Source organism: Scheffersomyces xylosifermentans (genome assembly GCF_036884685.1).
Source record: "Scheffersomyces xylosifermentans strain CBS 12540 chromosome Unknown RJT20scaffold_5, whole genome shotgun sequence".
Lineage (NCBI taxonomy): Eukaryota > Fungi > Ascomycota > Pichiomycetes > Serinales > Debaryomycetaceae > Scheffersomyces > Scheffersomyces xylosifermentans.
Window position 1 is genome coordinate 1,590,467 of NW_027042943.1, and position 12,248 is coordinate 1,602,714.

The 12,248-nt window shown below is 40.5% G+C and overlaps 4 protein-coding genes across 4 annotated transcripts; 2 read left to right on the forward strand and 2 right to left on the reverse strand. All coding sequences in view use genetic code 12, as the record gives it.

Annotated features, from left to right (window-relative positions):
- The first annotated feature begins 1,653 nt into the window (after positions 1 to 1,653).
- Positions 1,654 to 3,197, forward strand: RJT20DRAFT_129269 (uncharacterized protein). Its single transcript, XM_064917457.1, has one exon. The coding sequence runs from the start codon at positions 1,728 to 1,730 to the stop codon at positions 3,042 to 3,044; it is 1,317 nt and encodes a 438-aa protein (XP_064773967.1). The 5' UTR covers positions 1,654 to 1,727; the 3' UTR covers positions 3,045 to 3,197.
- A 405-nt stretch (positions 3,198 to 3,602) lies between these two features.
- RJT20DRAFT_129270 (ubiquinone biosynthesis protein) lies at positions 3,603 to 4,861 on the forward strand. The gene has a single exon (XM_064917458.1). The coding sequence runs from the start codon at positions 3,882 to 3,884 to the stop codon at positions 4,683 to 4,685; it is 804 nt and encodes a 267-aa protein (XP_064773968.1). The 5' UTR covers positions 3,603 to 3,881; the 3' UTR covers positions 4,686 to 4,861.
- Positions 4,862 to 6,182, reverse strand: RJT20DRAFT_129271 (uncharacterized protein). Its single transcript, XM_064917459.1, has one exon. It carries the CDS (start codon positions 5,899 to 5,901, stop codon positions 5,032 to 5,034), a length of 870 nt encoding a protein of 289 aa, XP_064773969.1. The 5' UTR covers positions 5,902 to 6,182; the 3' UTR covers positions 4,862 to 5,031.
- A 2,277-nt stretch (positions 6,183 to 8,459) lies between these two features.
- Positions 8,460 to 11,234, reverse strand: PMR1 (Ca(2+)/Mn(2+)-transporting P-type ATPase; the record flags this gene model as incomplete). Its single annotated transcript, XM_064918438.1, has 1 exon — positions 8,460 to 11,234. The coding sequence occupies one exon, from the start codon at positions 11,232 to 11,234 to the stop codon at positions 8,460 to 8,462; it is 2,775 nt and encodes a 924-aa protein (XP_064773970.1).
- Positions 11,235 to 12,248: the final 1,014 nt, after the last annotated feature.

A 12,248-nucleotide genomic window follows, 5' to 3' on the forward strand; every position in this document is an offset into this window, starting at 1 on the left:
GTCCAGGTGAAGCACTTGTGGCTTTGAGCATTTTCTGGTTTGGGTGGTTTGGTTCAGGATGCCTTTAGCACATCTCCTTTTTGCCCGGCTGTATTGGTGAAGTCTCGGCTCTAGTGGTCCCTCACTATAAGGCTCGTCAAACAATAAAGTATGAAACAATACGAACGTAAATATTTTCGCGTTTCCAAGTGAAGCTACATTTATGGTTGTTACATGTTTCGATATCTTAAGGCCGGCTTGTATGCTCAGTTGTGAAGGTCACCCTCCGCCACCATGAGATCTTTCCTCACCAAGGGCAGTGCCAAATGTACGTACATCTACTCTGCAACATCGCTTGCTTCATTGCTTAATTGGTGATATCGGCAAAACTGCATGCAATCCGAAGCAACAATAGGAATGAGGCACAGATTTGGGCGTTGTCGTAGAAGCCAGGGTCGGTTGCAGGGTGGCAGGACCGTGACGTTGCAAAGTGAAGCAATATATTATAAGCGCGTAGTAGGCGTTGTAAGCAAGCATAGAGGCAAGCATAGAGGGAAGCAAAGTCGCAGAATTTTAACTTGGAGTTATTGACAACAGTTTGTGACATGAGGTTGAAGGGTGCACAAAATAGACTTACTTTGTAGTCTGCAATTTGCAGCCGATGACACATATACCATGGAATGCTGGAAATTGTAAACATGGACTACACACAATGTGTGAGATTAAAATGGGGGTGTAGTCCTAAAGGTAATAAGACTATCATTATATTTCTTCAACGACAGACTGTCAGAGGTTTATATCTTCTAGAAGACTTGTCCATATGTTATGTTGTGTTGAATTGTTACTGTTCTTTTAGACTTAATCCATTGCTAGTTTCAATGTGTAGACTCATCGGAATCATTGGGATCTTTACTTGATTGCTTTTATTGATGTAGATTCGAGCTCTGTATTGCTCAAACTTCTGCCCATTCTCGTGAAGCTATTACAGGGATAAACATGATTTTACATTACTAATTCCATGGCTATAACCGGTGGAAACATGAAATTTTCTACGGAATTAAAGGAGCTCTGAAAAGCGCCTTCCTACGGAACATTCACAGCGGCTTCTCGGAGCTTGTTGTGATATGTTTATCCTTGACTAAGACTTGAGCATTTAACTACAACAAACTCAAGAAGATGCACTATTCACAACCATGAAATTAACAAGGGCTCTTTAATCAACTATTACCGTGCGCTCTTGTTTTGACACTGTTATAAAGTGAAAATGTACACCACATCCTCTCACTTCGTATATTGTAAAATTCTTCTAACATCTCTTCGTCATCAAACAAGATCGTCACAAACACTTCGGAATAATACCTAGCCGTAAATGCCATTATGTCCGTGCCAGAGGTTCCCTTCCGCTTAGATATCGCCATCTGATCATTCACTGTATATTAGGCGTGATAAATTGTGCCTGTTCTTTTTTCTAAGAATGTCAACGAAGAATGCTATTTCCGCATATGGCGGTAAAAGCCTGTATATAGACTCGAAAATTCTAGAAAGCTCCAAGGGTTTCCACATTCGGAAATGCTTCTAGCATGTTCTAGCATTGGATGCAAAATCGGAGGGGCGAAAGACGATGGTATGACTGGAGTAGTATAAATGACAACGACAAATTCCTAGTTCTGTAGGATTCAATTAAGTCTTTATCATTCTACTTCATTAAGTAAAATAATACTACTACAGTCATAACATTAATACATACAATGTTCGCAATCAACCCATTCTACCCACAGCAACAGAGTGGATACGACTTCGACTCGTTGATCAACCTCTTAAGTGATGCTCATACTCAACAATACTACGAGCAGTCGAAGCCTAAGATAATTAAGAAAATTGAAACCGAAGAGGAATTCCAGATCCAAATCTACAAGAGAACTGGAGACTTCAATAATTATGAAGTGAAGGCCGTCAAAGTTACCAAGCAATACCCTCAACAACCTCAGTTAATTAATATCGTTTTGCAATCCGCAAAAGACCAGTTCAAGAAGACATTCCAATTCAGAGAACAAGACATAAAGGTCGACGAAATTAACTGGGAATGGTACAAGCAAGAGAACATTTTGGTCTTGAACATTCCAAAGAGAGAGCAAGTTTGTCACTCAAATAGTGTAGAAGATCTTGCTTCCTTACTTCTTTTCCCATTTGGCTGCATGCAACCACAGGCAACACAGCAATCTCAGGACTTAAAAAGATCAAGCTCTGAAGAAAAGACTCAAGCTGAAGCTCAAGAAAAAGCTAGATTAGAAGCCATCAGACAAGCCCAGGAAGCTGAATTGAAGGCTAAAAGGGAAGAAGAGGAGAAGGCTAGAAGAGTAGCCGCTGAAAGAGCTAGAAGGGAGGCTGAAGTTAGAAGAAGAGCCGAAGAAAAGAGAAGAGCTGAAGAACAGAGAAGAGCTGAAGAGGAAAGAATTGCAGAGCAGAAGAGAATAGCTGAGGCTGCTAGGTTAGCTGAGGCTAAGAGAGCAGCTGAAATCAAGAGACAAGCTGAAGAGAGAGCCAAGTACGAAGAACAATTAAGAGCCAGGGAAGAGGAGAAGAAAAAGAATTATGAAGATATGGTGAGAAAACAACAAGAGTTCTTGCAACAATTATTCGGCGGCTTCTTTGCACGTCCAGACTTGTTCCAATATGCACAAGAACCTACCAGAAAGGCTTCTCCGTCTCAACAGGCATCACAACAGCAGCAGGAAAAGCAACCTGAACAACAAAAACAACCTGAACAGCAACAACAACAACAGGAGGAGGTACCAGAGTTCTCTACCCCACAAGTTGCTAAAGAAGATGCTGCTAAGAAGGAAGCTCCTCAACCAGCAAAGTCGACCAGCTATGAATCTGACAATGAGTCAATCAGCTCTGAAGCGGAGACTCAACCATCTTCCCCAGAATCCTCACCCAAGTTGGGCAAACAAAAGGTCGAGGAATCTGAAGACATCAATAAGTTACACAAGCATCCATCTCTTGAAACCGTCGAGGATGAAGAGTATGTTATGTTCAGAAAGAAGTTCGGTGACAGTAAGTAATCCTATTAGGCGGTAATCATTGAGGCACTTTAAATTACTATCTATGAAGTTTAATCTTTTTGCATTGAAGGTCATATTTTGGCCATTTGGTTTGGTTTTGGTTCGTTTTACATAAATCATTATAATACACACGATTAATAAAGTTCTAGATTTTTTTGCATAATTCATATTTAACTTGTAGTTCGCTAGCTTGTCATTGGTCGCAACGCATTAGATTACATCGCAGTTCATAGACATAGTTCATATTGTAGTACTCTACTATAAGCTACAAATGGCGCATTGTTGTTCGTTAGCTTTTTATTAATCACAACATTTCAGATTATTAGCATCGTAGTTCATAGTTCATAAAAATTGCACTCTCCTATAAGTTATAGTGAAGTACTTCTCTTGCACTTCTTTCACTTCGAAAAATTCATCTCTTTCGTAAAGCCTTTCTTCCTCACCATTGCAAATATTATTCACCCGTATTCATAAATCCCACTTTAAAGTGTTTACTGTAACGTGACACATCCCATCTCAACTTTTTACCCCTTTCCTTCACCTCCCCACCTCCCCACCTCCCCACCGACCACTTCCTACTTTATCTAATCCTTTTCTTAACCCTTCATTATCACATACCCCATAATCACACCACCAGCAATTTTTCGCAGTCGCAACCACTTCCTCTCAATTACCCTTTTCGTCCACCACGAAAAAAGATGTTGGCTTTTTCATTTGGGAGCATCAATTAAGCTAAATGTGTAGCACTTTTCTTCTTGAGGAAAAGTAGTAAGACAGCGTGTAATACACCCCCAGACGCTCGAATCAAGTCAATTCCAACGATTCGTTAGTCATACAATGTCAGTAGCCAAGTCTATCGCAGTTTTCGGAGGAAGCGGGTTCCTAGGACGGAAGATCTGTGAGGTAGGTGTTCAGAAAGGATACCAAGTAACTGCATTCTCGCGGTCTGGAGAACCTCCACAAGCCGTGATCCACCAACCATGGATCACCAAAGTCAATTGGGAACCAGTGGATATCTTTGATCCAAAGAGTTACACGCTGAAACTTGCTGAATTCGGCACTGTGGTACATTCAATCGGACTTCTCTTTGAAAACCCATCATACAAGCGTAGTATGAACTCTAATTTCAACTTCCTCAATGACATCCAGAACTTTGCTAATTCCTTAAAGGGATCCAATCCAATGGAGAAAAACGAAACCAACACATACGAGGCTATCCAGCGAGATTCTGCAGTCCTCTTGGCTGATAACTTCTTGGAACACCAGAGAGAGAACCCAACTTACGTGTATATTTCAGCTGATCAGCAGTTCCCCATAGTTCCAGAAGACTATTTGACTACGAAAAGGGAAGCAGAATTCGAATTGTCATGCAAAAAGGGGTTGAGAGCAATCTTGATGAGGCCCAGTTTCATGTACGACGATAGTCACGAGGGAGGCTTGGACAACAGAGACATTGTGGCCAAGTTGTTGAAGTTAGGCTACGGAACGAAGGAGTTCATCCTTGGCGACAGAATCACGTTTTTGAACAAGCAAGTGAGACCTCCAGTGTCGACAGCACAAGTGGCTAGACTGATATACGAGAAAATCGAGAATCCAGAATTCAAGGGAGTAGTCACTCTAGAAGAGATTGCCAGGCACTAGACAGAGGACATATATGAAAGAATTCTTCCAAAAAGAAAATCAAAAACACTTGTCTGTGTCCTGATTACGGCCCTTCACAGCATTCTATGATAACTACGACTAAATGAAACAATCTTGTAAATATTAATAAGTCATCAGAATTAAATAAGTAAACGTAACGGAATTAATGATGGAAATGCATCTAAAATGTAAAACATTTGCCATGTGGTTATGTGTGTCAAAGCAGTAATTGTTCACCATATCGGTTTTCACCGTGACACACTCTCTCGACGAGTTGTATCTATATTATGCAAAAGTTTGGACAGGAATAGATAAGCTGGTTCGTAGCTGTCTTGTTATTTGTATATCATACTTCACTTCTTGATTGCTGTTCGGGCAATTTACGTAACTTTAGCCTAAGTCCGTCGATCCATTCAACATCGATTTCGTTAATATTGAGGTCTTCAGGTACCAAAATCTCGTTAGCGGAGATTTGAATGGTAGTCAAGTTCGGAATATACGTAATTCCTTCGATTGCGTCGTCAGTCAGAAAATGGCTTATATTTTCAGCCTTTTCGTCTTCTTTTGGTGGTTCTACCTTCTTTCCCAATGGAGCAGGGGTCCACCAGTAAACAGGGTAACTTCTCACAATATTTCCTGTAATACATGCCACACTTATGATTAATAACGATGAGATAATCTGAACTGGTAAATACCACCAACTCATGCTCCTAATTTCGTCATCAATGGAAGGCAATAAAGCGGAAGCTCCAGCTGGAGGATGCACACAGTTACAGATCGACATTGCTACTGAAGCAATGGCAACACTGAGTGAACCACTTGCCCAGTAATGGTCACGTCCCCCCAGACTTAACAGAAACAACTTCTGGACGCAAAGTCCGATAAGTGAGGACAAGAAGTGTCCGAAGAATACACTTCTTGGTTGTGCTAATGGGGCCTGAGAAGCATTAAAGCAAAGAATTGCGGAAGCTCCATAACTCGCAATAATAATAGGAGCGTTGTGCTTTGTGAACACAGTATGGCTCTTAAATACACCCTCCAATAAGGATAAACCAACAAAGGTTCCGATAAGCGTTTCTAACCAGATGAGATAGTCTGCCCTCGGAGAAGGGCTGTGGGCACCAAGGAACCTGCCAATGAATGGTGGTAAGCGCTTGAGCTTATTCTCCGGTATATACTTGTTGAGTACGTTATCTATAGTGAACTTGAATACCATTTTTAGTAGTTTTCTTTTGCGCTTTATTCGTTGTTGACAGCTTTGGTTCTTAGACTTAACTATATGAAATTTCCCCAGATTTCCGAATTGGTATTGTTGATTGTATAGAGAACAATGACAGCTTATCTGGTGCTTATTCCTATTTTAATATTACAAAATAACGTCAAAGTGTCAGTATTTATAGCTAATTGTTGCTTTCCTCTACAATTACACTCGAAGATATAATTACTCATCTCAAAATAATATCACATTCGCTAGGTGTTTGAACTGTTCTTTAAACTACCTCAAAGTCTGGAACGGCATTGTTTTGTGTTTTCCGGTGATGGAGTTTTTCACGCGGAAAAAGATTTCGTAAAATCAGCGGCCTTTGAACGAAGTCCCAACGGAGTCATTTTTTTACCACATAAGCAGAGACCAGGGTGTCGCCAGAGTCGAGATACAATGGAGTTTAGCTGTATTTGGCTTTTGGGTAGGGATATGTGTAGACGTTTAGTAATCCGGGAGCCAAGCTGACGTTTATCGCTCATGATGTATTTTTTTGACGTTATATGACGCTTGTAGATTTTGAGGTGCTTTTCTTACGTAGCTGCGAAAACGTCTGTGAAGTAAATGCCGCAAAATCTGAGAAATGGCTATATTGATTTATAAGCTACAATTTGCCCTAAGATGGGTGTAACGGGGCATGAGGGCCTAATGGTTGACGGTAGGGTATGTTACTGGAGCGAAGATTGCAGTGCAGTTGTTGTGTGAAAAAAAGAAGAGATAAAGAAGGTAGATTGCCCCCTGAATTGGATATTCTCGTATTTCGCAATAAGTCAAACCCCGTATTGCTTTTTTATAACTGCTGTGTCAGAAGTAGAGATACGAAATCCTGGTCGTAGCTAGCCTGAAGATAAGTAGTTTGAGTTTAGGGGTTTTACGAAAGTTTGGATTTTTATAATATTAGACTATATACCTAGATTAACAGAAGTAGTGAGAATTAGACACTGCAGACGTATGAGTTCAGATATCGGGAACATTAAGATAATTAAGAACTACTTCAGAGTGCCATTGAGAGCCGTTGCATTAAAGAGCATCTTAAACTGTAGCCTTGAGCAAACCAGCTTGGTTGGTGGACCAACCCTCAAAGCTAAGACCGAGGATCTTTCCGTAGGACCATGCATCCATTTTATAGTACAAATCGACGGCACCATTTGAATGGATTTTGACTTCTTGCAAAGTCTTGAAGGAGGCTTCAGGTAAGTTAAGCGAGACCTTGTGATTTGGAGCAACTACTTTTGTAGCCAAATTTTCAGAATTTAATTTGTCCTCAACAGTAGAATAAGTACCATCCTTGTTGTAGACATATGCGACACCTTCGATTGAAGTTGGAACTTCCAATTCGCCCAGCAAGTTGACATTTCTTTTCTCTGTGCTTTTAACAGCATCTTCGTCAAGCCTGGAAACACCAACAGAGATTTTGGAACCTAAAATTTTGAAAGCGACAGCAGAGTACATAGTTAATTAGTTTATATTATTAAGGATATTGTATGAATGGATATCTTCAAAATTATCTGCTACGACATGCCATTAACTACGTCTTTATATCCTATTAGTCCAAAATGACACGTATACAATTTCTTCTGTGATCTTAACCTTAACTATGAAATTTCATCGTGGCAGGTAGATAACGGTGTACCACAGTACCACGGAGAACCCAATTTACCTCGCCACTTAACTTTAAATGTCCTAGAGAGACTTCCATTATGGAATTCCATGACCATAGTGGTAGCAATTCACTAACTAGAATACTTTAATTCCTTTAGAAACGGAGATATTTCCTTATAAGGATATTATATTTGATAACTCCGCTATTTAGCCTATGGCTGTATATTTATGGAGCCGTTCACTCATGAGGAATTTTTTTGTTATCTGTAGCCGAGCTTAAACGCGCATTTGAAGTGAAATGCGTTCACCAATTGGGGTAACTGAGTCATGGGTAATGTGGCTTCGATACCTTTGACTCCTTTTTTAGTCATATATCTAGTAGAATGTGGTCAGTTATTGTTGTGAATGTGGAATATTGACTTCTCGGGCATAAACCTAGATTTGGGTCCCGAACATTGATTTCCACGGTTATCGTTAACCGAGCATATATCTGCAACCGAGTATGTAACTACTGTGCTCTGTTTGTTCTTATCTTCTACTGTAGCGTTCTGGATTAGCACATTTCTCACATGTTGAAAAAAGGGCAGTGGCAATTGCTTACCCTTTTATTTTTGTTGGGAGAACTTCTATTTACGTCTTAAAGCTTCTATTTTTGTACAGCCCGGCCCGATTGCATCTGATCTCTGGATGCGTATTTCTTAACGAATATGCCACAATTGAAGGGTGCTCCCGCGTATCTTTACAGTCTCTTATCATTATTTTGTATTTGTTATTAAACGATCTATAAGAAAGTAAAAGGAAGATGCATAGGGTACCAGTGCACTTCTTGCTCTATTCTACAAGTATTGATGTACCGACTCTTGTCAGCCGCATTATCGGCAAAACAAGTCGGGGTATTAGCGATGATGAAATTAGACACCGTAGCCCACGCCGCTGAATACATTTTTACGTCTGAGCAAGTATTTTCTGATTTCATCAGCAACGAAAACAGTGCTTGTCAAGAACAATAAGTGGATTATATCACTCAAATACAAAGCTTCTGTTTGGAAAATGGCTTGGAAAAACGGAATATAAATAGCACAGAATTGACCAATCAAAGATCCAGCAACGGCAAAGTTGAACATTGGATTATTGAGACCTATTTCAAAAATAGATTTGGAGTAATGGCGACATGACAAGGCATTGAACATGTCGTACATGACGAAACAAGTGAAGGTCATTGTAGTATCTCTTGCAGTAACTTCATTGTCTGTCATTTCCTTAATGAAGATATATAAGGTTCCCAAAATGATCATTGCCGCAGATTGCAAAACTCTTCTAATAAGCTGCTCAGTTAAGATTTTGTCGTTACGTTTTCTTGGTGGTTTGTTCATTACTTCATGATCCACTGGCTCGACACCAAGTGATTGTGCTGGGGGTCCATCCATTAAAATATTGATCCATAAGATTTGCATAGCGTTCAATGGATTTGGTAAGCCAAAGAAAGTGGCTAATGCAATTAAAGTCAATGCTGCAATTGAAGTTGACAATTGGAAGGTGATGAAGTTTTGTATGTTGTAAAAGATACCCTTTCCTTCCTCGATAGCATTCAAGATAGTGGAGAAGTCATCGTCAGTTAAGACCATGTCTGCTGCCTCCTTGGCAACGTCTGTTCCGTGCTTACCCATGGCAATACCGATATCTGCCAATTTCAATGCTGGGGCATCGTTCACACCATCACCAGTCATAGCGACAATATCACCTCTTCTCTGTAATGCTTTAACAATGGTCACCTTGTGCTCTGGTGTAGTTCTTGCAAATACCGAAACGTTGTGAATGGCCTCTGCAAGGGCGTGTTCACTCAAAGATTCTAATTGGTCGCCAGTCATAACAGAACTGTCTCCTACAATAGGCATACCGATTTGCTTAGCTATGTTAACAGCTGTAGTAGGGGAATCACCTGTGATCATGATCACATGTACTCCTCCCTTCATCAATAAAGCAATAGATCTAGCAACGTTAGGTCTAGGTGGATCTTTCATACCAATTAATCCACAGAAAACAAGTTCAGAAGGTTCATTGTGTTCGTCTTTTTCATTGACGTACTTCTTGTTACCTCTTGCAAATCCTAACACTCTCAAACCATCATTAGCTAATAAGTGTGACTTCTCAGCGATGTTCTTCTTCACCTCATCAGTGAGTGGTTTTATCTCACTGTTTTCGTCATAATATTTGGTACAAAGGCCAATAATTTTTTCTGAGGCACCTTTGGCAAACGTTTCACTCTTGTCCATGTTTCCACTATGTACACATACAGCCATGTATTTTCTATTCGATGAGAAGGGCAATTCGTATAACCTCTCTTTAGTTCCTCTAATATCCTCCAAGCCAAAATGAGGTAAGCACTCTACGAGTGCAATGTCACTAGGGTTACCAACATACTTTTCATTCTCGTTGGAGTATCTGGCATTGTTTACGATATTTCCGGTTTCTAAGATCATGTGCATGTTCTTGGTAAGCTGGTGGTGCAATTTGTTGTCATCCAACTTTTCCACGACCAAGAAAGGGCTATTAAAACTTCCTTTGAAGTCAGCAGACCAGATTTTAGTGACAGTCATATGGTTTTGGGTTAAAGTTCCTGTCTTGTCTGAGCAGATAACATTGACACTTCCTAACGTCTCGACGCTGGGTAATCTTCTTACGATAGCTTTATGACGCGCCATTCTTAAGACTCCTAAGGCCAAGGTAACAGTAACAATGATAGGTAAACCTTCGGGAATAGCTGCGACGGCTAACGACACTGAGATCTGGAACATATCTAACCATGAACGACCCTGGAAAATACCAATCAAACAAATGACACCAATGACGGCAAAACTAAAAATGGACAATTCCTTACCCAACTTATCCATGGCTTGTTGCAATGGAGTTTTTGGCTTTTCGATTTCGGACATCATCTCGAACACGGCACCAAACTCTGTCTTTGCACCAGTTGCTACTACAATACCACTTCCATGTCCGTCGCGAACAAGAGTTCCCATAAATGCAATGGAATTTCTTGTTGTTACAGGGGGAACGTCATTGCCTGAAAAAGTAATGGAATCAACGGTTTTCTTCACCGGCCTATTCTCTCCTGTTAAATTACTTTCATCAATACTCAAATATACGGCCTCTGTAAGTCTAATATCGGCAGGGATTCTGTCACCTTGAATGAAATGTACTAAATCACCTGGAACAAGGGTGGAAGCCAAAACAGTAGAAGTGCTACCGTTTCTAGTTAACTTAGCTTCTGCTGGGACCAACTTGTTCAATGCTTCTAATGATTTTTCTGATCTATATTCTTGAACAAATCCTACAGTGACAACTATAGTGATAGCCAACGTAATTGAAATGGCGTCATCAACATTTCCCATCCAGAAACTGATAACGGCAGATCCGATCAAAAGCAAGATGAGAGGATCGCCGTAGAAGTTACTGAGAAATTTCAAAAAAAGAGATTCTTCTTCATCGTTAGAGAGTTCATTTACTCCATGGAGAGATCTTCTGTTTAAAATGTCTTGACTGTTGCACAATCCAGTGACCAAGTTGGTCTGAAGCTCGGCAGCAGTGTCCTCGGCGGACTTCTGTGAAAACTTTATAGAAGGAGATGAAGAGCGTGCTGGTGGAATAATATTTGCTTTCGCTTCGAATGGGTTATCAGATGTCATTATGGAGAATGGCAATTGTTATGAAAGTTTAGGGAATAGTTGAACAATTGTAATGCAAGTTTTTGGTGAATTTGGAATGCAATAATCGTGGCCTTTGAAAAAATTAGGGTTGACCTTATTATTGCAGCTATTGGGATGGAACTATAATATGGTTATGACTGAGCTATTGTACGGATCAAACAGATACAATGATATGAAATGTGAAGTGGCTTTTGTGGCTGTTGCTTAGAATCCTAGCGTGGCTCTGAAAAGACCGATAAACAGGCAGTCCAATCAAAGATATAACACCTGAATAGCGGGATAATAATATGGATTGATAGGTAACCAGTATGACCGTGTAATACAAGTGAGATTATGATTTAGTCTATGAAATAATCTCAGCGAAGTATGAGAACCAGATCCTGATCGGCTTTTTGGGGGGTTTTCTGATGCTATGGTTCAGCGATCAGGCAGTGATGGATATACTCTATAGTGACAGGTCACAGATAACCAATGAATTGATCTATAATGACAAGCAGAAGATCGGTTCTTGGCGGAAGTCGATGCGAGATTAATGGGATCCGATTCCAGGGAATTTTCGTTGCTAGCAGCTGTCACGAAACTTTTAATTGCCACCTATTACCGTAAGAAGAAGCTATTGCTGGAGTCTATTACCAAAGCCATTTCTTGTAGCGTCTGTTGAAATTTTTTACTTTACGTGTCGTTTACAGTTTGGGGCCGCCGAACAATGATGATTTAGTGAGAAACGGGACGGGAGTTTGCAGGTTAGTGTGAGGTGGGTTGAGGATATTAGTGAGATTAGAGAGAGTTGAGTGCAGGGGATGAGTAGAGAGAGTGAGTAGAGAGGGTGTAGTGAAGGAGTGGTAGCGGGAGAGTGAAAGCAGAGGCGTGGTAGCGAGGGAGTGGAAACGGGAAATCGGATATGTTGGTGGCCATGCGAATCGGTGGTGACTTGGGGGGAAGATGGTGGGAGTTGAGGTGTTGTGTGTCAAATATGTGTGTCAAATAGCGAGA